Source organism: Carassius carassius, chromosome 30 (genome assembly GCF_963082965.1).
Source record: "Carassius carassius chromosome 30, fCarCar2.1, whole genome shotgun sequence".
NCBI lineage: Eukaryota > Metazoa > Chordata > Actinopteri > Cypriniformes > Cyprinidae > Carassius > Carassius carassius.
The window spans coordinates 1,190,606-1,216,072 of NC_081784.1; the positions used below are offsets into that span (position 1 = coordinate 1,190,606).

The window sequence follows — 25,467 nt, forward strand, 5'->3', positions numbered from 1 at the left end:
ATTGGTCTATAATTAACTAGTTCTTTGGGGTCAAGTTGTGGTTTTTTGATGAGAGGCTTAATAACAGCCAGTTTGAAGGTTTTGGGGACATGTCCTAATGACAATGAGGAATTAATAATAGTCAGAAGAGGATCTATGACTTCTGGAAGCACCTCTTTCAGGAGCTTAGATGGTATAGGGTCTAACATACATGTTGTTGGTTTAGATGATTTAACAAGTTTATACAATTCTTCCTCTCCTATAGTAGAGAATGAGTGGAACTGTTCCTCAGGGGGTCTATAGTGCACCGTCTGATGTGATACTGTAGCTGACGGCTGAATGGTTGCAATTTTATCTCTAATAGTATCGATTTTAGAAGTAAAGTAGTTCATAAAGTCATTACTGCTGTGGTGTTGGGAAATGTCAACACTTGTTGAGGCTTTATTTTTCGTTAATTTAGCCACTGTATTGAATAAATACCTGGGGTTATGTTTGTTTTCTTCTAAAAGAGAAGAAAAGTAATCGGATCTAGCAGTTTTTAATGCTTTTCTGTAGGATATGTTACTTTCCCGCCAAGCAATACGAAATACCTCTAGTTTTGTTTTCCTCCAGCTGCGCTCCATTTTTCGGGCTGCTCTCTTTAGGGTGCGAGTATGCTCATTATACCATGGTGTAAAACTGTTTTCCTTAACCTTCCTTAAGCGTAAAGGAGCAACTTTATTTAAAGTGCTAGAAAAGAGAGAGTCCATAGTTTCTGTTACATCATCAAGTTGTTCTGAGGTTTTGGATATGCTAAAGAATTTGGTTACATCAGGAAGATAACTTAAAAAGCAGTCTTTTGTGTTAGAAGTTATGGTTCTTCCATACTTGTAACAATAAGTAGAATTTACAATTTTGGCTATATGAATTTTGCAAAGAACTAAATAATGATCTGAGATATCATCACTTGGCTGAATAATTTCAACACCATCAACATCAATTCCATGTGACAGTATTAAATCTAGAGTATGATTTCGACAATGAGTAGGTCCTGAAACGTGTTGTCTAACACCAATAGAGTTCAGAATGTCTATAAATGCTGATCCCAATGCATCGTTTTCATTATCAACATGGATATTAAAATCACCAACTATTAAAACTTTATCTGCAGCCAGAACTAACTCGGATGTAAAATCACCAAACTCTTTAATAAAGTCTGTATGGTGCCCTGGTGGCCTGTATACAGTAGCCAGTACAAACATAACAGGGGATTTATCATTAACATTTGTTTCTTTGGATAATGTTATATGAAGCACCATTACTTCAAACGAGTTATACTTGAAGCCTGCCCTCTGAGAAATCCTGAAAACGTTGTTATAAATTGAAGCAACACCTCCCCCTTTGCCTTTTAGACGTGGCTCATGTTTATAACAGTAATCTTGGGGGGTGGACTCATTTAAAATAATGTAATCATCAGGTTTTAGCCAGGTTTCTGTCAAACAGAGTACATCTATATTATGATCAGTGATCATATTATTTACAAAAAGTGTTTTCGTAGAAAGGGATCTGATATTCAATAAGCCAAGCTTTATCATTTGTTTATCCATATTGCTTCTGTTTTTTATTTGTTGAACCTCAATTAAATTGTTAATCTTAGCTTGGTTTGGACGTTTTTTGTATTTTCTAGTTCGGGGAACAGACACAGTCTCTATAGTGTGATATCTAGGTGAAGAAGTCTCTATGTGCTGAGAATTAACTGACCTCTGTGACGGGAGGCAGCTAGCAGACGGTCGGTTTAGCCAGTCTGTCTGCTTCCTGACCTGGGCCCCAGTTAGTCAAGTATAAACACTAAGACTATTTGCCATATTTCTAGAGAGAAGAGTGGCGCCACCCCAGGAGGGATGAAGACCATCTCTTTTAAACAGGTCAGGTCTGCCCCAAAAGCTCGTCCAATTGTCTATGAAACCTATGTTATTCTGTGGGCACCACTTAGACATCCAGCCATTGAGTGATGACAATCTGCTATGCATCTCATCACCACGGTAAGCAGGGAGGGGACCAGAGCATATTACAGTGTCTGACATCGTGCTTGCAAGTTCACACACCTCTTTAATGTTATTTTTAGTGATCTCCGACTGGCGAAGTCGAACATCATTAGCGCCGGCATGAATAACAATCTTACTGTATTTACGTTTAACATTAGCCAGCACTTTTAAATTTGCCAAGATGTCAGGCGCTCTGGCTCCCGGTAAACATTTGACTATGGTGGCTGGTGTCTCTATATTCACGTTCCGTACAATAGAATCACCAATAACTAGAGCACTTTCATCAGGTTTCTCAGTGGGTGCATCACTGAGTGGGGAGAACCTGTTTAATGTTTTGATCGGAACAGAAGAGCGGTGTTTTGACCCACGACTACGCTGCCTCACCGTCACCCAGTTGCCCTGCTGCAGGGGCTCTGTTTCCGGAACCGAACAATGTACAGGAATCCCTGAGCTAGACGCATCCAAAGCCGTATCTGGAGCCCTAACATTCTTACTGTCCTCAATTAAAGTTTGGATGCGTGTCTCTAATTCTGAAATCTTCTCTGTCAGCCTAACTATTTCCCTGCATTTATCACATGTGAATCCCTCATCAGCGACAGAGATAGATAAACTGTACATGTGGCAAGAGGTGCAAGAAACAATGATAGGAGAAGCCATTACTCACCGTGCTTGATGAAAATTCTTACTGCGGTTGTTTGATGAACTTGATCCAGAGTGTGTGTGTGTGTTTGTGTCTGTCTGTCTGTCTGTCTGTCTGTCTGTGTGTGTGTGTGTCTGTCTGTCTGTCTGTCTGTGTCTGTCTGTCTGTCTGTGTGTGTGTGTGTGTGTGTGTCTATCTGTCTGTGTGTGTGTGTGTGTGTGTGTGTGTGTGTCTTACAGAGGCAGCCGACCAGCCGTTTGTTGTTGATGCTGGGAACAATATGAGGGTCGTCTCTGGTTCCAGTGTATTCCTTTGGCTTGAATATGCTGTACGGATCCTGTATAACAGATCAGAGGGAGTTCAAAATGTGAACTTTACCTCTCATCACAGCTGACGGTCAAACAGAAATGTCATGCTGTGTTTTACCTGGCCTTTCTTCATGGCCTGCAGGATGCGTCTCTCCAGCCCCGCTGCCTGCTCTTCATCTGTAGGAATACCTGTAAAACACAACATTATCACTGGTAGGACAACGATACGGTTGAGTAAAGCGGACAGGTGTAAAGAGAGCCCTAGACGATACTCATTTAATTGTAAGAGAATTTCTATTTTTATTTTTATTTCTATTAAATGTAACTATTTCATTTACATTCATTTTTTTATTTAAATATAACTTGTTTTATCCCAGTTAAATATTCTCATTGAAATTATAATTAAATTATATCATAATCTGAAATTTATCCTTAAGGTATCAAAGAAAAATCTTCAAAGTCGTTTTTTTTTTTTTTTTTTTACAGAATTTTATAGTACAAATACACACACACACAGAGATAGAAGAACCTCTTTATTAAATAACATTCTATTTTAATAATTATAGTTTTTAATTTAGAATTGTTAGAAAATTAAATCAAATTTTTGAAAAAAAAGTAATGAAAAGGTATTTTCTTGTAAAAATGACTCCTTGTTTTTTATTTTTATTTTATTTATTTATTTATTTTTTAATGTATATATATATATATATCATTTTTACAGTGTATATCAGTGTTATTTGATTTATTCTTTGCTGGGGGAAAACAGAATTGTGCAACAAACTTTTGTGATTTTTTTTATTTTTGACATTTTAATTTTAAAGTTTTTAGTCCCTTTGTTGTTGTTGTTGTTTTTAAATATGTATGGTAAAATTCTTATTTTAATTATTGTAATACATAAAGCTTAAACTAAATGAAAAAGTTTTTCTGTGTTTTATTTCAAGTAGCAATGGTTTTAGTTTATTTATTTACAATAACCCTGGTGTGTATGAATACAAAATATTTTTTCATTAATTCTACTTGAATGTACATTCACGAATTATACATTAGTTATATAAATAGTATATACTGCAATAATGTTAATGTTACTAAAGCGTCACCAGCATGTTCTTGCAAATAAAGTTTTATGTTTAAAATCAAAAATAAATCATATTCGTAATTTTTTGGTCTTGAGGTTGCGATGACAGAGTTTGTCCACTAGGTGTCGCCAAACAGCGGCTGAATAAAGCGGCGTAGTGGCGCGCCATGATCCAGAGTCACTGGCACACGAACACGAGTTCAGTGCCAAGAAAGGCCACAGCAGCAAGAGCAAATGACCTTGATTAATCTCACTGCTTATATATCATACGAGCCTCCACGTTATTATTTTAAGTCATGTCTAGCGCATTTAATCCTACTTTTTTAATTTGTTATTTAGATATCAATGAGCGGTTTCTGTTGTGTGACAGCATGTATGTAGAAGAGCATTCATATGTCACTCATTCAAAAATAGAGAACAGGACAAAATATTGCTTTATTTTTGTACGTGCATATATAATATCAGTAGTTAATGGTGAGGGAGATCTATAGAATGTGTCTCACCTTTACTGGCCATCGCACGCTGAGGTGTTTTCATTAAAATGTGTTGTTTTCCCATCAGAGTCAGCCGATAGGCTCTCAGAAGGAGTTTACTTGCCATCTTGACTTTAAACTTGGGGTCTTCTGTGCGCGCTCCCGCTGACGGTCACAACAGCGTGTGAACTAGAGTCAGTGAAAGTCACTAGAATGATTGACACGTGGGACCGACCAATCACAGAGAAGATCCGCTGGACTTTGACCAATGAATGAACACACGGTTGAGGAAGAGCGGACAGGTGTAACTGGAGAGGACAATAAAATAAAAGTGAAATCTGTTCCGACTGCCTTTAGTTTACACCGGAAGATTTAAACCGATTTAACTAAAATATTTAAATAAATAAATAAATATACACTGCCGTTCAAAATGTTTGGCGTCAGTAAGATTTGTATTATTGTTTAAAGAAGTCTCTTCTGCTCATCAAAGCTGCATTTATTTGATCAAAAATACAGAAAAATTAAATAAAAAATTGTTAAATATTATTACAATTTTAAATAGCTGTTTTCTATGTGAATATCTGTTAAACTGTAATTTATTCCTGTTATCAAAAAATAATTTTCAGCATTATTCCTCCAGTCTCCAGTGTCACATGATCTTCAGAAATCATTCTAATATGCTGATTTGTTACAGTTTTGCTGCTTAATATTTTATTGGGGAACCTTTGATACTTTTTCAGAATTCTTTGATGATAATAAAAAAGTTAAAAAGAACAACATTTATTCAAAATAGAAGTAAAAGTCCTTACTTTCACTTTTGATCAATTCTACTCATTCTTGCTGAATAAAAGTATTAATTTCTGTCAAAAATAGAAGGAACAAAATCTGCTGACCCCAAACTTTTGTACTGTAGTGTATATTGTATTATTTAAAAAAAATTCAGCTTTGGATCACAGAAAGATATAATATTTAACAATATATCCAAATAAAGTATTTTATTTTAAATAGCAATATTTTGTATCTTTTCTGTATTTTCGGTTAAATATATATGCAGCCTTGATTAGCAGAAAAAACGTCTTTAAAATAATAGTATATATATATATATATATATATATATTAATAATAATAATAAATTAATTTAATCATGTGAAGGAAAACCTACAGATTAAAACTGATTAATACAAAATGTAAAAATTAATAAATAAAATAAAAATAGTAGTAAATTTGTGAAAAAAATGCATTTAGGAAAACCAAAAGATTAAAACAGATTTGATATGGATGGATGGATGGATGGATGGATGGATGGATGGATGGATGGATGGATAGAGAAGAAAAATGCCTTTAGTTTCGTAAGAAAAATCTACTGGTTTATAAAGGTTCAATACAAAATGAAAGAATTTGTATTAGAAAAGTAAATAGATATTCAATTCAATTTAAATTAACATTCTACCATAAACTCAAATTACATCTTTCAGTTATGTTGGAACATTTTGAGTTTATCCAGTGGAATCTTCATCTTAGAGGTTACTGTCCCTTTAAATCCCTTTAGGATTGGCTCAGTATATGTACTGTATGTAAAAAAAAAAAGACTTCATTGGTGTGTTATTCCACAATACCAAGTTTTATTTATGCAACATTGGCTGACAATTAAGAACAACACACACACACACACACACACAGATATAGAAACACTTGGAATGGAAATGTCCACAGATACACATACTTTACACACACACACACACACACATAAATTTATATATAAATATGCCTCAAAATGTTGATTGCACAAGGAAATCAAATCATAAACACTTCTCTACATTTTGTTTCTACCAATAAAATTATGAATAAAAAAGTGATATTTTTAAGACACTCCTGACTTATATGTAGTTAGTTACATTTATTAATTGAATGTGATTTATATGGTTATATATTATTTAGTTATTATTATTATTATTATTATTTAATTAGTGATATATACATTCAATAAATTATTAATGACACATATTAATTCAAATAAACTTTATAATTATTTCTGGTGCAAATCTGCAGGCTTGAAAACATGTTTTACTCATAAGTCAGGAAAATGATTCTGATGGGACATTTAAGGCATATGAAGCATCACTGCTGAATATTAATATCAATAAATGTGTCCCTGGAGCACAAAACCAGTAATAAGTCTCTAGGGTATATTTTTAGCAATAGACAACAATACATTGTACGGGTCAAAATTATTGATTTGTTATTTTATGCTAAATATTAAGTAAAGAGCATGTTCCATGAAGATATTTTGTAAATTTCCTACCGTAAATATATCAAAACTTAGTAATATGCATAGCTAAGAATTCATTTGGACAACTTTAAAGATGATTTTCTCAATATTTAGATTGTTGCTTTAATACATGCTTTTTGCTCCCTCAGATTCCAGATTCTCAAATAGTTGTATCTCAGACAAATATTGTCCTCCTAACAAACCAGACATCACTGGAAGGTTAATTTATTCAGCTTTCAGATGATGCATAACTGGTTTTGTGCTCCAGGGTCATGTTAACATCCAACAAAACAAACAAACAGAGAAAGTCAATGTTATGCCATAAATGTTGAATCATAGAAAAGTAAATGACTTTGAAACACATGCACTTACACACAAAAGCATAGAATAGAACAGAAAATATGCATTTATATTTCATAGTTCCTGAACTTGTGTAAAAGGCCTGAGGGAGCTGCACCAGTCCAGCGAAACCGAGGATCCGCTGTGAAACAGAAACACAACAGTCAAAATCTCAATTCTTTATAAGTGAAGAACTGTAAATAGTCATAAAACCAGTCTCTTACTGGATGCCAGCGAGGATTCAGACGGTTTCTCCTCCGCTGGATCTTCTGCAGCCTCAAGCATCAGCTCTTTCTTGCTCCTCGAAGCCCAATGCATTGACTGAAATGTGATTTTCGGGAATACAGTAATGTAATTATTATAAAATGTTCTAAATATAATGAATATATCACCTAACTAACACTCACTGTTTTAACGGAGTCACTGAGCGCTTGCCACTCGCTGAACGGGATTACAATCTGACTTCTGAGCCAGAGATCGTAACTCTTTCTTTTCTTCTCATCTGTGAGAACATCTTTAGCTTCCTGTAGCTTCTGGAAGTCCTCCACTGTGAAGAGTTCATGTGTGAGAAACAGATTCAGACACGTTCAGAGCCTACTTCCTTTATTAATGTTCCTGGTCTTACTGTGAATAACTCATCAGTTATTTAAAAAAAAATAAAAAATAAATATATATATTTATCTTTGTAATCTGCAATCATGTTATTTTAGGTGAGTGCGAACCAAGAAATAAAATAATAATAATAATAATATAATAAAAAAATATGAAATAAATAAATTTACCAAAAAACAAATTATAAACATTAAAATCTATAAAAAAAAAAAGAATTTAGTCATTCTTAAAACCCGTGCCAACACAATCCATTGAAATTGAATCTTTAAATATTATAAGTATTTTACAAAAAATATTTTAAATCAATAATTCATAAAGGAAAAAATATTTTTATTTTATTGCATGAATTACTAAAACACTTTGTTGCCTTTTTTATAAATTATAATTAGATAATTTAGTTGTTTTAAAATGACATCTTATTGTAAATTCATATATATTATACACTGCGGTTATTATGCTAATTTATTATCAAAGTTGTTGTTTTTTTAAAGTGTGACTTTTTTCAGGATTCTTTGATGAATAAAAAGTTTTTAAAAAACAGCATTTATTTGAAATATAAATATTTTCTCAAATATAAATCTTAGTAATATAATGATATAATAACAATATAAGACTTTAATACATGCTTGCTGAATAAAAGCATTTATTTCTTTCAAAAATAAATAAATAAAATATATACTGACCCCAAATCTTGAACGGTAGTGTGAATATTGTAAGAAAAGATTTCTATTTTGAATAAATGCTATTCTTTTAAACCTTTTTTATTCATCAAAGAATCCTGAAAAAGTATCACAGGTTCCAAAAAAATAGATTAAGCAGCAAAACTGTAATAAATCATAATTTTCATGATTTCTGAAGATCATGTGACACTGAAGACTGGAGGAATGATGCTGAAAATACAGCGGAGCATCACAGAAATAAAATACAGTTTAACAGAAATTCACACAGAAAACCATTATTTTAAATTGCAATAATATTTCACAATTTTACAGTTTTTTTTTCTGTGTTTTAATCAAATAGATGCAGCCTTGATGAGCAGAAGAGACTTCCTTAAAACACATTACTGATCCCAAAGTTTTGAACAGCAGTATAATATATGTTATATAAATTACTTTTTTGTAAATTATTGATTCAAACCGATCAATAATTGTCCACGACTCACAACCTTCTGGAAAATGTAAATCAACAACTGTGAATGTTTTCGGACAAAAATCATTGCAACTCATTCAAATGAATATGTTAATCATGGAGAATATGAGTGAGTGTGTTTGTACCTGCTCTGGGGTTCTCTGGGTGTTTGTCAGGATGACAGGCCAGAGCTCGCACTTTAAACTCAGTCACGATCTGTTCAGTCTAAAGAAGATGATTAGTGTCACAGATGAGCATGTGATGACTCTCTAACACACATCGATGAAACTAAATCAGTTATTATTACCAGCATGATGACTGACGTCACACAAATCAATATTCTGTTCTGCTGTTATCAACTTTTATTCTGTCACATGCATGTTAATGCAGTTATCATGTGTTTTCACATTGTTTACAATAGATTATACGAACATACGTGTTGCATTTGCGATTATAATAATAAAACGTTGCCTTTATAAACTACCGGAAATAATCGAACACAAGCCCTAAAGGAACTTTGACGAGTTGTAGAGAGTCGTGTGTTCACCGTTGAGAGTTCATCGCAGCCGAGAAGCCCGTAATAATCTTCCAGATCCTCCCTTCTGCAGCTCAGGATCGACTCCATGCCTCCTACACTCCACCGTCCGCTACACGACAATACCGTCAATCCTCGTGCACGAGCACCGCTGTCAGTCAGGCGCTGTACAGAGCACGCGTGCGCGCAGCCAGCTATTTGGAGTTTTACGGTAGAAGTACTTTTAAATGACGCAGACGCTCTGACTACACTAAAATACCAGACTTCTGATTGAAATCTGTAAAAAGTACAAACAAAATTACTTTTGATGCATCTTGATTTTATGTGAGTGTATTAAAAACACAGAAAGTGGTTTTTTTAATATATATATATATATATATATATATATATATATATATATATATATATATATATATATATATATATATATATATATATATATATATATTTATATAATATATATATTATATATAATTTGGGAAATAAATAAAATTATATAAAAAATTATATAATCTGTGTGTGTGTGTGTGTGTGTGTGTGTGTGTGTGTGTGTGTGTGTGTGTGTGTGTGTGTGTGTGTGTGTGTGTGTGTGTGTTAAAATAGTGCTAATAATACTAATTCAAAATAGTTTGCATGTTGTTTTGGCTATTCTGTAGCGCTATTTATTTATTTATTATTATTATTCATAATATTCATAATTATTATAGTACAAATTCAAACACAATTATTAAAATAATAATAATAAACAGAACTTAAAAGAGAAAGATAAATGTATTTCTGCATTTTGATTTGCTCCTGTCCGTCTGCTCGTGACGTGACGTCACATGATTACCGGAAGGTCCTCTCGCTCCTCCTCCGTTCACTCCCTGGTGAAGATGGCGGACGGCGAGAATCTACGGGCCGACACCGCCGACGCCGAGCCGCTTCCGAAGAGACCGAGACCCCTGGATCCGCCCGGTGACCCGGAGCACAGCGCGGCTGCCGGAACCGAGCCGATGGAGGCGGAACCGGCGCCGAGGACCGAGTCCCATCAGGCCTCACTGAACAACAACAACCGTCAACGCCGCACCGAGACCGAGCCTGAGCCTCAGCTTTCCGGTACGACCGTCCCGAGCACTCGAGTCCGTTTACTAATTATTTTGGGAGATTTTAAGACAGTTTTCTCTCATGCTGAGCCCACAGTCAGATTCACTACAGTTCACTCCGTTTTACCCTGTTTTTACTTTAGTTTGGTCTGTATTATTATTCAATATAATAGCAACTAAAAGTTTTTATTATCATTTATTTATTTTTTGAAACATTTATTTAATTATTCAGTTGATAATTATTATTATCATCGGTGGAGTTCGAACATTTATTTAATACTAAAAAAACTTGTTTTAAATGTGTTTTTTATATATATTTTATCTATTATTATTTAGATTTTAAGCTTATTTTATTTTATATAATTTAAATATTGAATAAATAAATGTTATTTTTAATCTTGTAATTATAAGTAATATTTATCTGATAACTTTAGTTTTCAATTGTTTTATACTTAAGTGTTTATTACTATTATTTAATAATGTATTTATTAAATATATTTAATTATTATATATTTATTATTATTTTATTTTATTTAAAATTCTATTTTATTCTATTATTTTTGTTATGCATTACATATTATTTACTTTCTCCGTTATTACATGTTATTATTGTTTTTATACAATAATATATAGCATGTCACACTTCTGTCACTTGTCTTGTCAACTTCATAAATATTTCATGCTTTCTTTCTACATTTATTTGCATGCTTTATTAAAAGCATTTAGTCACTGTAATAATGCATTCATATTTTTTGTAATAACTGGTTCAATAAACCAGCTGAAATTTTACATTAAAAAACACAAAACATCAACACACAGTCTTGTACTACCTTGTATAATTATGAAAATATTTTTTCATTAAATTAAAATATAAAATAAGTGAATCAAATATAGAATCAAATGCATTGTTCTTAGCACTAAATAACCATTTATTCTGCTATTGTTGCTGTTACTCGATCTGAAATCGTGTTTTGTCTGTTTTGCACATAGACCATCCCAATGGTTTCACATCACCTGATCTTCTTCATCATGAAGATGATGATGATGATGATGACTGCTCGTCTCGTGCCAGCTCCAGTGACTGGACGCCTCAGCCACAGATCGGTAAGCTCAGTTAGTTCTCTCCTCCGTGTGAAGTGTGTGTTTTGTGAGTTAAACTGAGGCCTGGTTTTCTTTCAGGCTCATATCGGTTCATTCAGCAGCACATCATGAGAGGAACCGACCCGAGGGCCATTCTGAAAGACCTGCTCCCCGAAACGGTTCTCCCGGCGGATCTGGACGACATGACGCTGTGGCAGATCATCATCAACATCTCAGAACCGCCCAAAAGAAAGAAACGCAAAGACGTCAACACGCTGGAGGACGTGGTGCGGCTCCTGACGGAGAGGAAGAAGATTCTGGTGCTCACGGGCGCCGGGGTGAGTCTCTGAGATCTCCTGAAAATCACACGGACTCTCAGCATGTTTCCAGGATGTTGAATTCTCCTCTTGTTCCTCCACAGGTGTCTGTTTCCTGCGGGATTCCTGACTTTCGGTCTCGAGACGGCATATACGCTCGACTCGCTGTGGACTTTCCTGACCTTCCTGATCCTCAGGCCATGTTTGACATAGACTACTTTAGGAGAGATCCGAGGCCTTTTTTCAAATTCGCCAAGGTTTGAAACACTGCTTCTTGCCATAAATAGAAAAATATTACTGCGTTGATGCTTTTCATGTACACTGCATGCACTTTTTTTCATGCACTGGTCAATTTAGGCTTCTATAGCATTTCAGACGAGTGGAAAGAAAACGGAGTAAATGCACTTTATACACTGCGCTTTATTTGTTTGCATCTGTAGATTTCAATCACATTGCATTTGTTTGACCTAAAATAGAGAAAACGGTAAAATTCTGAAATATTATTGTCATTTAAAATAATGGTTTTCTATTTTAATATACTTTAAAATGTAATTTATTTCTGTGATGCGCAGCTGTATTTTCAGCATCATTCCTCCAGTCTTCAGTGTCAAATGATCTTCTGAAATCAGAAGTATATACTGATTTATTATCAGTGTAATTTCTTTCAGGATTTTAAATCATCATTTATTTAAAATTGATATCTTTTCCGACAATATAAGTCTTTATCATCACTTTTTATCAATTTAGCACTTGCTGAATAAAAGCATTCATTTCTTTAAAAAAATAAATACTGACCCTAAACTGTATAATGTTACAAAAGATTTCTATTTTGAATAAATGTTGTTCTTTTTAACTTTTTATTAATCAAAGAATCTTGAAAAAACTATCACAGGTTATTACAGGTTAGATTATATTAAACTAGAAAACCATTTTTTAAATTGTATTAATATTTCTCAATATTACTGTTTTTTCTGTATTTTAATCAAATAAATGCAGCCTTGATGAGCAGAAGAGACATCAATAAAACGCATTACAAATCTTACTGACCCCAAACTTTAAAGGTTTTTATGGAAGGGTTCATATATCACCTCATTTTATTATTGCACTTTATTTATTAACCTATTATCTATTAACCTCTGTAGATTTAATTAACAGTACATCTCTTTAAAAAGGCAATTTTCTCAAAATGAGTTTTTTTTCTCCACTTCAGCAACACTTTATTCCTATATATATATATATATATGTATATATATATATATATATATATATGTATATGTGTGTGTGTGTGTGTGTGTGTGTGTGTGTGTGTCTATATTCTGAAGGTTTTTAAAGAGTCTATATGTCATTCACACTGATTTATATAACATTTTACTCCTAACAACAAAGTGAAATTTTTTTTTCCTGATCGCTGACAGTATTTTCTAATTCATGGAGTCGTAAAAAAAACCATGCAAAATCCCCTCTGAAAAAAAAACTAACTCTAATATGTAAACAAAATCAAATACCGTATTTTTCGGACTATAAGTCACACTTTTTTTCATTGTTTGGCTGGTCCTGCGACTTATAGTCGGGTGCGACTTATTTATCAAAATTAATTTGACATGAACATGAGAAATGAACCAAGAGAAATGAACCAATAGAAAACATTACCGTCTCCAGCAGTGGGAGGGCGCTCTATGCTGCTCTGTGCTCCTGTAGTCTACACTGAAGACATAGAGCGCCCTCTCGCGGCTGTAGACGCTAATGTGAACTCTTGGTTCTTGGGTCTAAATAAATGCGACTTATAGTCCAGTGCGACTTATGTTTTTTTTTTTTTTTTTTTTTTCTCATCATGACGTATTTTTGGACTGATGTGACTTATACTCAGGTGCGACTTATAGTCCAAAAAATACGGTACTTAGAATCTGAATTTTTCTGGAAACGTATGCAAATAAGACAATATTTAATCAGATAATGCATAATTGCATATCTAAACATACCATTTAAAAAAAAAAAAACTTGTAGTACAAAACAATTGTCTTAATGCATTGTGATTAGTGTATGGTGATATCTATGTTTACATTTATGTGTTTGCATGCACTTATTTCTGAAAATTGCATGCATGTCATTAAATCTATGCATGAAGATAAATACCAATATCGTGTGTTTGCTCATGATGTAGGAAATCTACCCGGGACAGTTCCAGCCGTCTCCATGTCACAGGTTCATCTCAATGCTGGATAAGGAGGGAAGGTTATTAAGGAACTACACTCAGAATATCGACACGCTGGAGCAGGTGGCTGGGATCCAGAAGATCATTCAGTGTCATGGTATATCTGCTCATAATTCCTCTCATAAACCTAGAGTTTAATATTCAGTCACTATCTAGACTCTTTCTTTATCCTATGTGTTTTACGATTTAATTGTAGGTTCTTTTGCGACTGCTTCCTGTCTTGTCTGTAAACATAAGGTTGACTGTGAGGCCATAAGGGAGGATATATTCAACCAGGTATGATTGAGTATGAACATTTAAAGGAACAGTTCACCCCAAAAACGAAGCTTTGCTGAAACGGTCCTCACCCTCAGGTCATGCAAGAATAAGATGAGTTTGTTTCTTCATCAGATTTGGAGAAATGTAACATTGCATCACTTGCTCTGCAGTGAATGGGTGCCGTCAGAATGAGAGTCTCACACTAATCCACAGCACTCCAGTCCATCAGTGAACATCTGGAGAAGACAAAAGATGAAACAAATCCAGCATTAAGATGATTTTAACTCAAATACATAGAGTATATAATCCATAATAACACTTCCTCCAGTGAAAAAGTGTTCTGGTCTGAATCAGGAGAGAAATCTGCGCAGATCAAGCAGTGTTTAAACAGCTCTAAACAAATATGTGTCTGGATTTTGATGTGAGAGACGACAGGAGATGCACCTTTTCAATGGAGGAATTGTTATTATGGATTATTATGTGGATTATTGTGATGTTTTTATCAGATGTTTGGACTTTCATTCTGACGGCACCCATTCACTGGTGAGCAAGTGATGCAATGCTACATTTCTCCAAATCTGATGAAGAAACAAACTCAATCTTGAATGCCCCGAGGGTGTGTAAAATTAGCAGAAAACTATATTTTTGATTGAGCTGCTCCTTTAATATGTGCCTGCGTTTGTGTTGTGGCTCATGAAACCGTCGTTGTTCTGCTGCAGGTTGTTCCTCACTGTCCGAGGTGTCCGGCGGATGTCCCGTATGCCATTATGAAACCAGACATTGTCTTCTTTGGCGAGAACCTTCCAGAGTTTTTCCACAGAGCCATGAAGCAGGATAAAGATGAAGTGGATCTTCTCATCGTGATCGGCTCCTCGCTGAAAGTGCGGCCGGTGGCTCTCATTCCCAGTGCGTATGTCTGCAGTAATCCGGGTTGCTTTTGCATGTAAAAATAGACTTGTTGCGCTTGATAACTAACTATTTTGTGTGACTATTCAGATATGATGCATCAGGTCAGGTTGAGACAAAAAAAACAAACAGAACAGATATACTGCAATTCAGGTCCAAGTGTTGTTTTTTTAAGCTTAATCAGCAATTTAGTGGATACTAAAGATGGCATCATTGTGTTTTCATATATGATGCTTTGATACTGATAGGTATTTATATACATCAGCGATTCTCTAAAAAAATTCTTATTTTAGTCCCCCTGTGAAGTTAATATTTCAATTTAATAACACGTCTCCATGTTTACGGTTCATTGTCACTTTGCATGTAGTTAAACAAATTAAATAATCTTTTTCAAAATGTTATTTTTATTATATATACTTTATTGAAATATTTTTTTATATTCTTTTACTTTTGTAATTTTTGTGTTGTTAAATTTAAGATGGGTAAAACAAATGCAATCAGATATAATAAATTTTTTTTAAGTTTTCGATTTTTAAAAATGCATTGCATGCAATTTCATTTAAAAAAAATGATTTTTATTTTTAAATATTGTATTTTGTTGTATTTATTTTTTGTTTTATTTAAAATAAATATGATGTATTTAAATTAAATACAAAAATATAAAATTTTTAATGTTATTTTAATTATTTGTAATTTTTTGTATTAAATAAATGATAATAAAAGGCACAAAAAAGCAGTCCGATATTCATTTTTGTAAAGTTTTACATTTCAAAAAACTCATTGCATACATGTTATTTCATTAAATATATTTTTTAATATTTTATTTTTGTAATTTATTTAAAAGAAGTATGAATATAATAAAACAATATATATAATGTTATTTAAAATTTTAAATTTTTTAATTATTAAATAAATCATAATAAAAATGGAAAAATAATAAAGAAAAAAAACTTGCATATAAAAGTTGCTTAAAAAAAATAAGCAATCAGGTTTTCAATATCTCATTGCATTTCATTAAATATACTTTTAAAAAATATTCGTCAAAAAATATTCCTATATCTTTTAGTAAGTGTTGTATTTGTTTTTTTTATAAAAAAATAATTGTAACGATTAAAATGAATAAAAACGTTCTATAAGTCTTAAAAAAAACTTAATTTAATAAATTTGCTTTTACATCAAATCATTAACTCAAGTATGGAAAACTGTGCTATTACATAGAATCCACATGGTTTTCTAATAATATTCCATTGTATGGTTTAAAATAAGTGTTTTTTTTTTTTGTTTAGTAATTTTACCTTTCATTTTGTTTTGTACATCTGTCTCGCTCTGAAGGCTCTATACCTCATGACGTGCCTCAAGTCCTGATCAACCGCGAGCCGCTGCCGCATCTGAACTTCGATGTGGAGCTGCTCGGAGACTGTGATGTCATCGTGAACGAACTCTGCCATCGTCTGGGGGGCGACTTCGAGCAGCTGTGCTACAACTCGTCCCGTCTCAGCGAGATCAGGGAGAAACCGGCTGCTGAGAGCCCGTCCGCAGACGCCCAGGGGCCTGAAGACCATGCTCGGCCCGCCTCAGGAGCGTCAGAGGACGTCCCAAACACTGAATGTCAGGATTCACTGTCTCCTAAGAAAGTGGAGGAACCGGAAACAGCATCTTCCCCAGCAGCACGAAGAACAAGCCCTCATCCAGAGCCGGCACCGGAAACTAACACAGACCCAAAAGAACATTCTCCGAAGACGGCGAGTCCCAGTCCGGAGAGGAGAGTAGCGTGTGACGCTACAGAAGCACTGGACACTACTGATGACGTGAAGGAGGAAGAAACGGCTGATCCTCACCATGCTGAAGTGCGGAGACGGTGCTGGAGAAGCCGAATCTGTCAGAGTCCAATTAGCAAACGACTCGGAGGTAAACCCATCTTTAAGATGTACCTGCTGTAATTATCAACGAATATTGGCTAAACAGGCTGTGATGTAGAAATGGTGAGCGGAGCTTAAGAGGAAGTGATGTAGAATCGTTAGGCAGGGCTAAACAGGCAGTGATGTAGAATCGGTGGGTGGGGCTAAACAGGCAGTGATGTAGAATCGGTGGGCGGAGCTAAACTGGCAGTGATGTAGAATCAGTGGGTGGGGCTAAACAGTCAGTGTTTTAGAATCGGTGGGTGGGGCTAAACAGAATCGTTGGGTGGTGCTAAACAGGCAGTGTTGTATAATCGGTGGGTGGGGCTAAACAGGCAGTGATGTAGAATCGTTGGGTGGTGCTAAACAGGCAGTGTTGTATAATCGGTGGGTGGGGCTAAACAGGCAGTGATGTAGAATCGGTGGGTGGGGCTAAACTGGCAGTGATGTAGAATCGGTGGGTGGGGCTAAACAGGCAGTGTTTTAGAATCGGTGGGTGGGGCTAAACAGAATCGTTGGGTGGTGCTAAACAGGCAGTGTTGTAGAATCGGTGGGTGGGGCTAAACAGGCAGTGTTGTAGAATCGGTGGGTGGGGCTAAACAGGCAGTGTTGTAGAATCGGTGGGTGGGGCTAAACAGGCAGTGATGTAGAATCGGTGAGTGGGGCTAAAGTGTCAGTGATGTAGAATCGGTGGGTGGGGCTAAACTGGCAGTGATGTAGAATCGGTGGGTGGGGCTAAACAGGCAGTGATGTAGAATCGGTGAGTGGGGCTAAAGTGGCAGTGATGTAGAATCGGTGGGTGGGGCTAAACTGGCAGTGATGTAGAATCGGTGGGCGGGGCTAAACTGGCAGTGTTGTAGAATCGGTGGGTGGGGCTAAACAGGCAGTGTTGTAGAATCGGTGGGTGGGGCTAAACAGGCAGTGATGTAGAATCGGTGAGTGGGGCTAAACTGGCAGTGATGTAGAATCGGTGGGTGGGGCTAAACAGGCAGTGTTTTAGAATCGGTGGGCGGGGCTAAACAGGCATTGATGTAGAATCAATGGGCAGGACTAAATAGGCAGGGTTGTAGGAATGGTGTGCGGACCTAAACAGGCAGTGATATAGAATCGTTGGGCGGGGCTAAATAGGCAGTGGTTTAGAATGGATGGGCGGGGCTAACAGGCAGTGGTCATTCCATGTTTGATAATCGTTTTTATTCTAAAGAAAATGTTTATCGTTAGGTATAAATATTTTTATTTTATTTATATAATTTATTTTGATTGTGATGCTATTTTTATTATAATTTTTTTGTATTTTTAATGTTTTATAAGTTTAAATTGCATCACATTAAATCGTTTAAAGTGATCTTAGTACTGCAGAGTTTTGAAAGATTTCTCTTCGTCTGTCATAAAGACATTGTTCATATAAAAGATGCTTAAAACCAAGCCTATCAGATATTTATTTTTGTCAGTGCATGGTAGATTTGAAGTGTCCGAACACTCATTGCATGCATGATGTAATTGGTTGCTTTTCTGTTTTGCAGCCTCGCAGTATTTATTCCAATTACCGAACCGCTACATTTTCCACGGCGCCGAGGTCTACTCGAGTTCAGAGGAAGAGACGTCCAGTTCCTGTGACAGTGACAGTGACGGCTCTCGCTGCAGCGCAGACGCTTTGGAGAATGAAGACAGTGACGAAGAAGAAGACAAAGACACAGATGGCCAGGCAGAGACAGTACAGGACCATGAACACAAACGCCTTCAAACAGACTGCACAGCAGAAACAGACCCACCATCCACACAATAACTCACCAGCACTCGCTGCATTTAATCTACCCAAGCCTCTTTTATATATTTTTTTATTTCCCTCCCTCCTAAACATCCTGTTTTGTCTTCTAATGCATGCAACTTCTTTCTTTGTTCGGCTTATAACCCTTTTTGTTTTATCACCTTTGCATTTTTAGATGTAAAATATACATTTGATTCCGGTGAATGTTTCTGCCTGAGAATTGAACTTGCTATGTAATTGCTTGGGATAAAAAAGGGAATGATTTTCAAACCAAAGATTACTTTTCTGTATTGTTTCTTGTTGGATCTGTCCAATATGTGCACCAAACCGTGGCATTTTCAGACATTTGGCAGCTATGGTCAGCCTACTGTTGAAGTCTATTATACTATAGTCATCAAACAGATGTTTTCAGGACATTATTTACATGCATTCACACTCTTGTACTTCCTGTCCTCAAGCACTTAGTAAGTTCTGAATCAGTTTTTGGTTATGCTTGTTTGGTTAATGCTCTCGTTGACTGTGCATTCAAATCTTTATAACACTGTTAAGTTTTAATATCAGCACAAATTCACGATTCCCTCATGCTGAGGATGCAGTTTTGGTTGTATGTTCTTAAACTCATTTTTTTAATGTTTAAAAAAAAAGTTGTCAGATTTTGTGTTTACGTTAATGTGGATTGGCAATGCTCCAAAAGAGTAAATCAATACTTTTTGACTTCACAAATGTAGCATTTTTGACTGTTATCACTCACCCATTCATGATGCATGCAAGTTTGAATTAAGAATGATAGAGAAGTATTCTGCTTCGTAATATAATATGAAACTCATAGGTAGTCGTGTAGGCCTGACCACAGTTGCATTTCTAAACTATTTCATACTGTTGTATTTATTTACTGCATATTTTTTGCATGTTTGAATCATGAGGTCACATGTTTTCTATTTATGTAGTTTATTAAAGCACATTGCAATTATATATTCAAGTTTAAGGATATGATAGATGACTAAAAGTCTTTAAAGAGCTTCTTGATTAACCTGAATTCCAGGCAACTAGCAATAATTTAGTGTAATTACGAATCAAATTACAATCCTTGATTAACTAACTGAGCTTGCAGTCTTATTTTGGTGGAAATATATTGAATTTATTAATAGTTTTAAATTTATATATATATATATATATATATGGGTGTGTGTGTATATAAAACATATAAGTAATAGATCTAGCAAGTGTCTATAACAAATCCATTAAGACTTACAGAACATCTTTATGAATATAAATACATAAATACTTCTTAAATTAAATAGAATTGAATACATTTTGTGTTCATAAAAATTACTTTTTATTAATTTATAATATTTTATTATTTTTTTATGAGTAATTTAAATTATTTATTAGTTATACATAAATACATTGAGACAGAATATTTTTATTAATAAAAATATATTAATAATCCATCATTTAAATAGAATTTAATGCATCTTGTTCATAAAAAATACTTTTTATTAATTTATAATATTTTATTTTTATGAGTAATTTAAATTATTTATATAGTTATACATAAATACATTGAGACAGAATATTTTTATTAATAAAAATACATTAATAATGCCTAAATTAAATAGAATTTAAATACGATTTATTTATGCCGATGACGGACTCTTATTTTGACCTGCGGACTGTTGTTTTGACATGTCCGCCATGTAACGGAAGTCCGTGTTGCATCTCGCTTCGGAATCGGATTGACAACAAAATAAAAAGGAGTGAAAGGGTAAACATGATTGGGTCATCGATGAGCTGAAGTGGATCTGGAGCAACATGGACTAGAGTTCAGAGGATGGAGGAGATGGAGGATGATCTTCATAAGTGTCGCGCGGAAGGTGTGTGTGTGTGAGCTCACCAGCGCAGTTGTGTGTGGATTCAGACTCCAGCAGCGACACACCAGCGCTGATCTTCAGATCCACCTCCACCGTTACTGGCCCTTTAAATGTATTTAAATGAGCGCTTTCTCCCGCGCTTTCTTTATCCATGTGTCCTTATTTATATAGAACATATTAATATTTTAGTTTGTATTTATAATTAGTATTATACTTTAACTAATCATTTGATATATTGTAATTAATATTATAATTTATTTATGTTTTAATAATAATATAATACATATGCTGATAATATTTAAATTATGTTATAATAGGAAACATTGTATTAATGAATATGAACTTACCATAAACGTATTAATTTGTACAGTTTTTTATAATAAAAGTAGCTAAATAATAAATGTCTAAATTAATTGTAATATGTTATTAAAATAGATTTTTGTTTTAACTAATGTTAATATTTTTCTTTTCCATTCATTTAATTGGAAGTAATATACAATAATAACGCTTAAATTAAATAGAATTTAATAAAATGTTAATAAAAATTACTTTTTATTAATCTATAGATTTTTCTATTTTATTAAATAATTGTTTTATTGACTTGTTTTATTGAAATAATACATAATTACAATTATTTACTGTATATTGTTACAAATATACATGTGACACTGAAAACTGGAGTAATGATGCTAAAAATACAGCTGCGCATCTCAGAAATGAATTACATTTTAAAGCATATTAGAATAGAAAACCATTATTTTAAATAGCAATAATATTTCACAATTTTACATATTTTTTTCTGTATTTCTGATCACATAAATGCAGCCTTAATGAGCAGAAAAGTCTTCTTCAATTAAAACACATTACAAATCTTAATGATCCCAGATTTTGAGCAGCAGTGTGTGTGTTGTTTATATTTATTTACCATCACTGTACCATGCTGCTGCTGAAAAACTGCTTTTGTAAGTGATAAAGTAAAAGCCTTATTCAGCAGCATGTGTCACGTGTGTGTTGCTTCTGTTTGTTTGTGGATGTCTGGTCTTGAACACAATGACAGCAGATGAATACAGGACGGTTTACTGGCCAAAACTAGACCGAGTCATTGAACATCTGTTCACTCAGAGCCTGCTGGAGCACATTACCATCTCATATGAACAGATCTACAGGTTTGTGCTCCTGAACGAGTTCCCAGAGACACTGGAGCAAAACATGAGCTACATGTCAGTGTTTAGACACATTTTAAACCTGTACATATTGCTTTTGTCGTGGGTTTTTAAATCCCATGCTACTACAATGAAACCATTCTTTCACATTTATATGGTATTTGTGAGGTATGTGCATGACAAAATATGATTTTTAGAAAACAAAACAAGTAAACGATAACACATGCATTAATATTGAATTCTTTTATATATATATCTTTATTCACACGATTTTAACCAATTTTTTTTGTTTTTATGAAGATGTAATATTTATTGATTTTTTTATAAAGTAGCTAACTAAATATATAAAATGTATACTGTTTTTCTTTAAATATGTGTACATACATTTTTTTTTTACTTGTAATTCATTTTCTGTTATTATAATGTTTTTATACATTTTATTATTCTATTTTTAAAAAGCTAAATATTAAGTCTAAATTTAATTTAATTTGTCATTAAAATCTGTTCATAAAATTACTTTTTGTTAATTTATTACTATTTTTGAATTTATAATTTTTTTTTAAGGAAAAGTTCCTAAAATGTCAATTTTATCAAATTGTTTAATAACATTTTTTATTAATTATATTGTTTCTTAGAAATGTTTTATTTTATTTTATAAATTTTCTGTAGTATTATTGTTTATAGAATTCTTTATGAGTTCATTTTGTATTGCTTTTTTCTTAAAAATAAAATAAAAATAAATGCCTAAATTAAATTAAATATAATTTTTCATTAACAATTTGTTAATAAAATGATTTTTTATTATTTTTTAAAAAACAATTATATTTAATTTTTTTTTATAATTATTAATAGTTTTTCTAAACAATGAATACCTAAATAAAATACAAAAATAATACAATTCTGTTCTTTTGAAGGCCAGCCCACCTGAATATTTCATTTAAAACTTTAATGTGGCTCTGACGCAGTACACAGCCGCCCTGCACTGCATCGGTTACGTCTTCATCTATATGGTATAAATAATGCCAATATGTTTGGACTGTTACTTTTAATGTAACACTTTCCATGTTTTGTCAGATCATTTGAATTCTGAATGCATTTATCTGCATTTCAACCCAACTGTGTTAAAGAACAAGTTTCTACATTGAGACGAAGCTGAACCGAGACCTGCGTGACGATCTCATGAAGCTCTTCTCAGATCACGTAGCAGAGAAACACATCAGCACATTACTGTGTGAGTGCACATCCAAGTCCAAGACCTTGCAATGCATTGTGTAATTATGTATTTATTCAAATGTTATTTTTCCTCAGCTCTTGTCAAGAAGGCTCATTCCATGCCATTTCAAGTCAAGCCATCAACTATGGCGAGTGTTGTGAAAGGGCTTTATTCCCTCCGGCCAGGTGAAAGGATTTGTCTTTTTAGTTATTATTTGAGTTTATTTTAGTTGTTAGTCATCTGCAAGCATTTCTCCAGTACTACATTATCTGTGTTTTGTTTTTCATGTGTATCTTAGATTGTAGCTACTTTTTTTAAAAGCATTGCATTTGCAGTGGCCCCCAAAAAGTATTAAGACACTTACGTAAGTGATTTAAATTTCATTGCATTGCATTAAAAATATCAAACCAAGAAGCATCTGTAAGCAAGCGATGCTGGAGCTTTACTCAGAACTTACTGCATTTTTCTCTAAAGCATTTATTTTCAAAACAATAAAGCACAAACACACTTTTCAATTATAAAAATAGGTGAAATAAACATAATTTGACCTAGTTTTATTATATTTATAAGTGAAATTATGTTTATTTCACCTGTTTTTATAATTTAAACTATAAACTTTATTATGTGAAATGTTTTGATTGAAAAGTGTCTTTGTGCTTCATTTCATTAAAAATAAATGCCATTTGTTTTAATATATGTTCTTATATAATGCAAATACACTTGTATATAAAATATGAATTAACTAAAAATAAACAAATAAAAATATAAAAAATATTTTATTTATAAAAAAAATATAAATATATAATATATTTATATTTTTATATATATATATATATATATATATATATATATAAACATTTATTTATTGATTTAACGTACGTGTGTGTGCAAATATGTATGCATATGTGAAATATACAAAATAGATTAATTAAAATATATATTTATTAAAATATTTATGTTTACTAAAACTACAAATTTAGATCATGATAGATTGATAGATAGATAGATAGATAGATTGATAGATAGATAGATAGATAGATAGATAGATAGATAGATAGATAGATAGATAGATAGATAGATAATGCATGTATATATAATGCAAAGTAGATCATAAGTTAATGCACATTAAATTCATTTATTTTCATATTTGGATGCGTATGAAGTGCATTTAGGCATTGTATAATAATGTTATAATGTTTATAACTTAATTACAGTGAAAAGGAAGCAAAACAGATTGATCAAATGTCCTTCTGTTTAACAGAACTAAAGACAGTTAAACTAATGTTTAACTGTTTCAAATAATCAATGTATGAAATGAGCAAAATGGCAAGCAGAACACTTGAAAAGAAACCGATATTATACTTGTTTTATTAATTTTCTGTTGTTTTGTATTATAGGTATAATCTAAAAGCATGACAATAATGAGAATGCAAGGGAAAATTGTCATGAAAATAATGTCACGATGCAAAATAAAAATTAAATTGTCCTCGAAAAACGGACAATACATATTTAAGTTGAACGTATTATAATACTAATAGAAAACTTATTTGTCATTTCCAGGCCTTGAAAAGAAAGACATCTTGCAGCGCACTTCTGTTTTACCAGGAATTGTACGATATATGTTTTTGTATTTCAGTAATGTGATGTTGAGAGTAAATTATCATGAAAATAATGTAGCATTGCATCACTTGCTCTGCAGTGAATGGGTGCCGTCAGATAAAAACATCACAATAATCCACAGCACTCCAGTCCATCAGTAAACATCTGGAGAAGACAAAAGATGAAACAAATCCACCATTAAGACATTTATAACTAAAATAATCCATAATAACACTTCCTCCCGTGAAAAAGTGTTCTGGTCTGAATCAGGAGAGAAATCTGCACGGTTTAAACAGCTCTAAACAAATATCTGTCTGGATTTTGACAACAGGAGATGCACTTTTTCACTGGAGGAAGTGTTATTATGGATTATAGACTCTATGTATTTGAGCTAAAAACATCTTAATGCTGGATTTGTTTCATCTTTTGTCTTCTCCAGATGTTCACTGATGGACTGGAGTGCTGTGGATTACTTGTGAGACTCTCATTCTGACGGCACCCATTCACTGCAGAGCAAGTGATGCAATGCTACATTTCTCCAAATCAGATGAAGAAACAAACTCATCCTAATCCGGGATGGCCTGAGGGCGAGCACATTTCCAGCAAACTATTCCTTTATCCAGACTGTCGTAGGTGCTTCACAAAGGTGTCACCCTTCTCCTGAAAGCATTTTCACCGGCCAATCAGGAGCGATCGTTCCCTGGCACACGCTTCA

At 33.5% G+C, this 25,467-nt stretch overlaps 3 protein-coding genes across 3 annotated transcripts in view; 1 reads left to right on the forward strand and 2 right to left on the reverse strand.

The window, feature by feature from the left end:
* Window positions 1-4,685, reverse strand: part of LOC132111070 (cytochrome c oxidase subunit 5B, mitochondrial) — a 10,095-nt gene extending 5,410 nt beyond the window's left edge. Inside the window, exons 1-3 of the mRNA XM_059518241.1 lie at window positions 4,530-4,685; window positions 3,070-3,140; window positions 2,881-2,980 (exon numbers count right to left, since the gene is read on the reverse strand). Of these exons, the coding sequence (XP_059374224.1) occupies window positions 2,881-2,980; window positions 3,070-3,140; window positions 4,530-4,626 (268 nt within the window). The 5' untranslated portion in view covers window positions 4,627-4,685. The remainder of the gene's footprint in view (window positions 1-2,880; window positions 2,981-3,069; window positions 3,141-4,529) is intronic.
* A 2,198-nt stretch (window positions 4,686-6,883) lies between these two features.
* LOC132110383 (dnaJ homolog subfamily C member 12-like) lies at window positions 6,884-9,539 on the reverse strand. The gene is made up of 5 exons (XM_059516943.1): window positions 9,395-9,539; window positions 8,994-9,072; window positions 7,515-7,654; window positions 7,332-7,428; window positions 6,884-7,249 (listed from the first exon to the last, which is right to left on the reverse strand). The coding sequence occupies exons 1-5, from the start codon at window positions 9,470-9,472 to the stop codon at window positions 7,176-7,178; spliced, it is 468 nt and encodes a 155-aa protein (XP_059372926.1). The 5' UTR covers window positions 9,473-9,539; the 3' UTR covers window positions 6,884-7,175.
* A 680-nt stretch (window positions 9,540-10,219) lies between these two features.
* Window positions 10,220-19,629, forward strand: LOC132110380 (NAD-dependent protein deacetylase sirtuin-1-like). The gene is made up of 9 exons (XM_059516937.1): window positions 10,220-10,480; window positions 11,458-11,571; window positions 11,647-11,885; window positions 11,969-12,121; window positions 14,026-14,173; window positions 14,273-14,352; window positions 15,054-15,240; window positions 16,573-17,148; window positions 18,662-19,629. The coding sequence occupies exons 1-9, from the start codon at window positions 10,258-10,260 to the stop codon at window positions 18,922-18,924; spliced, it is 1,983 nt and encodes a 660-aa protein (XP_059372920.1). The 5' UTR covers window positions 10,220-10,257; the 3' UTR covers window positions 18,925-19,629.
* Window positions 19,630-25,467: the final 5,838 nt, after the last annotated feature.

Coding starts and splice junctions, on each gene's coding strand:
- LOC132110383 (XM_059516943.1), bottom strand. CDS start 9,472: ATGGAGTCGATCCTGAGCTGCAGAAGGGAGGATCTGGAAGATTATTAC. Junction 7,655..8,993: donor CCCAGAGAACCCCAGAGCAG/GTACAAACACAC, acceptor AACTCTTCACAG/TGGAGGACTTCCAGAAGCTA. Junction 7,429..7,514: donor TCAGTGACTCCGTTAAAACA/GTGAGTGTTAGT, acceptor ATCACATTTCAG/TCAATGCATTGGGCTTCGAG.
- LOC132110380 (XM_059516937.1), top strand. CDS start 10,258: ATGGCGGACGGCGAGAATCTACGGGCCGACACCGCCGACGCCGAGCCG. Junction 14,174..14,272: donor GAAGATCATTCAGTGTCATG/GTATATCTGCTC, acceptor ATTTAATTGTAG/GTTCTTTTGCGACTGCTTCC. Junction 14,353..15,053: donor GGGAGGATATATTCAACCAG/GTATGATTGAGT, acceptor GTTCTGCTGCAG/GTTGTTCCTCACTGTCCGAG.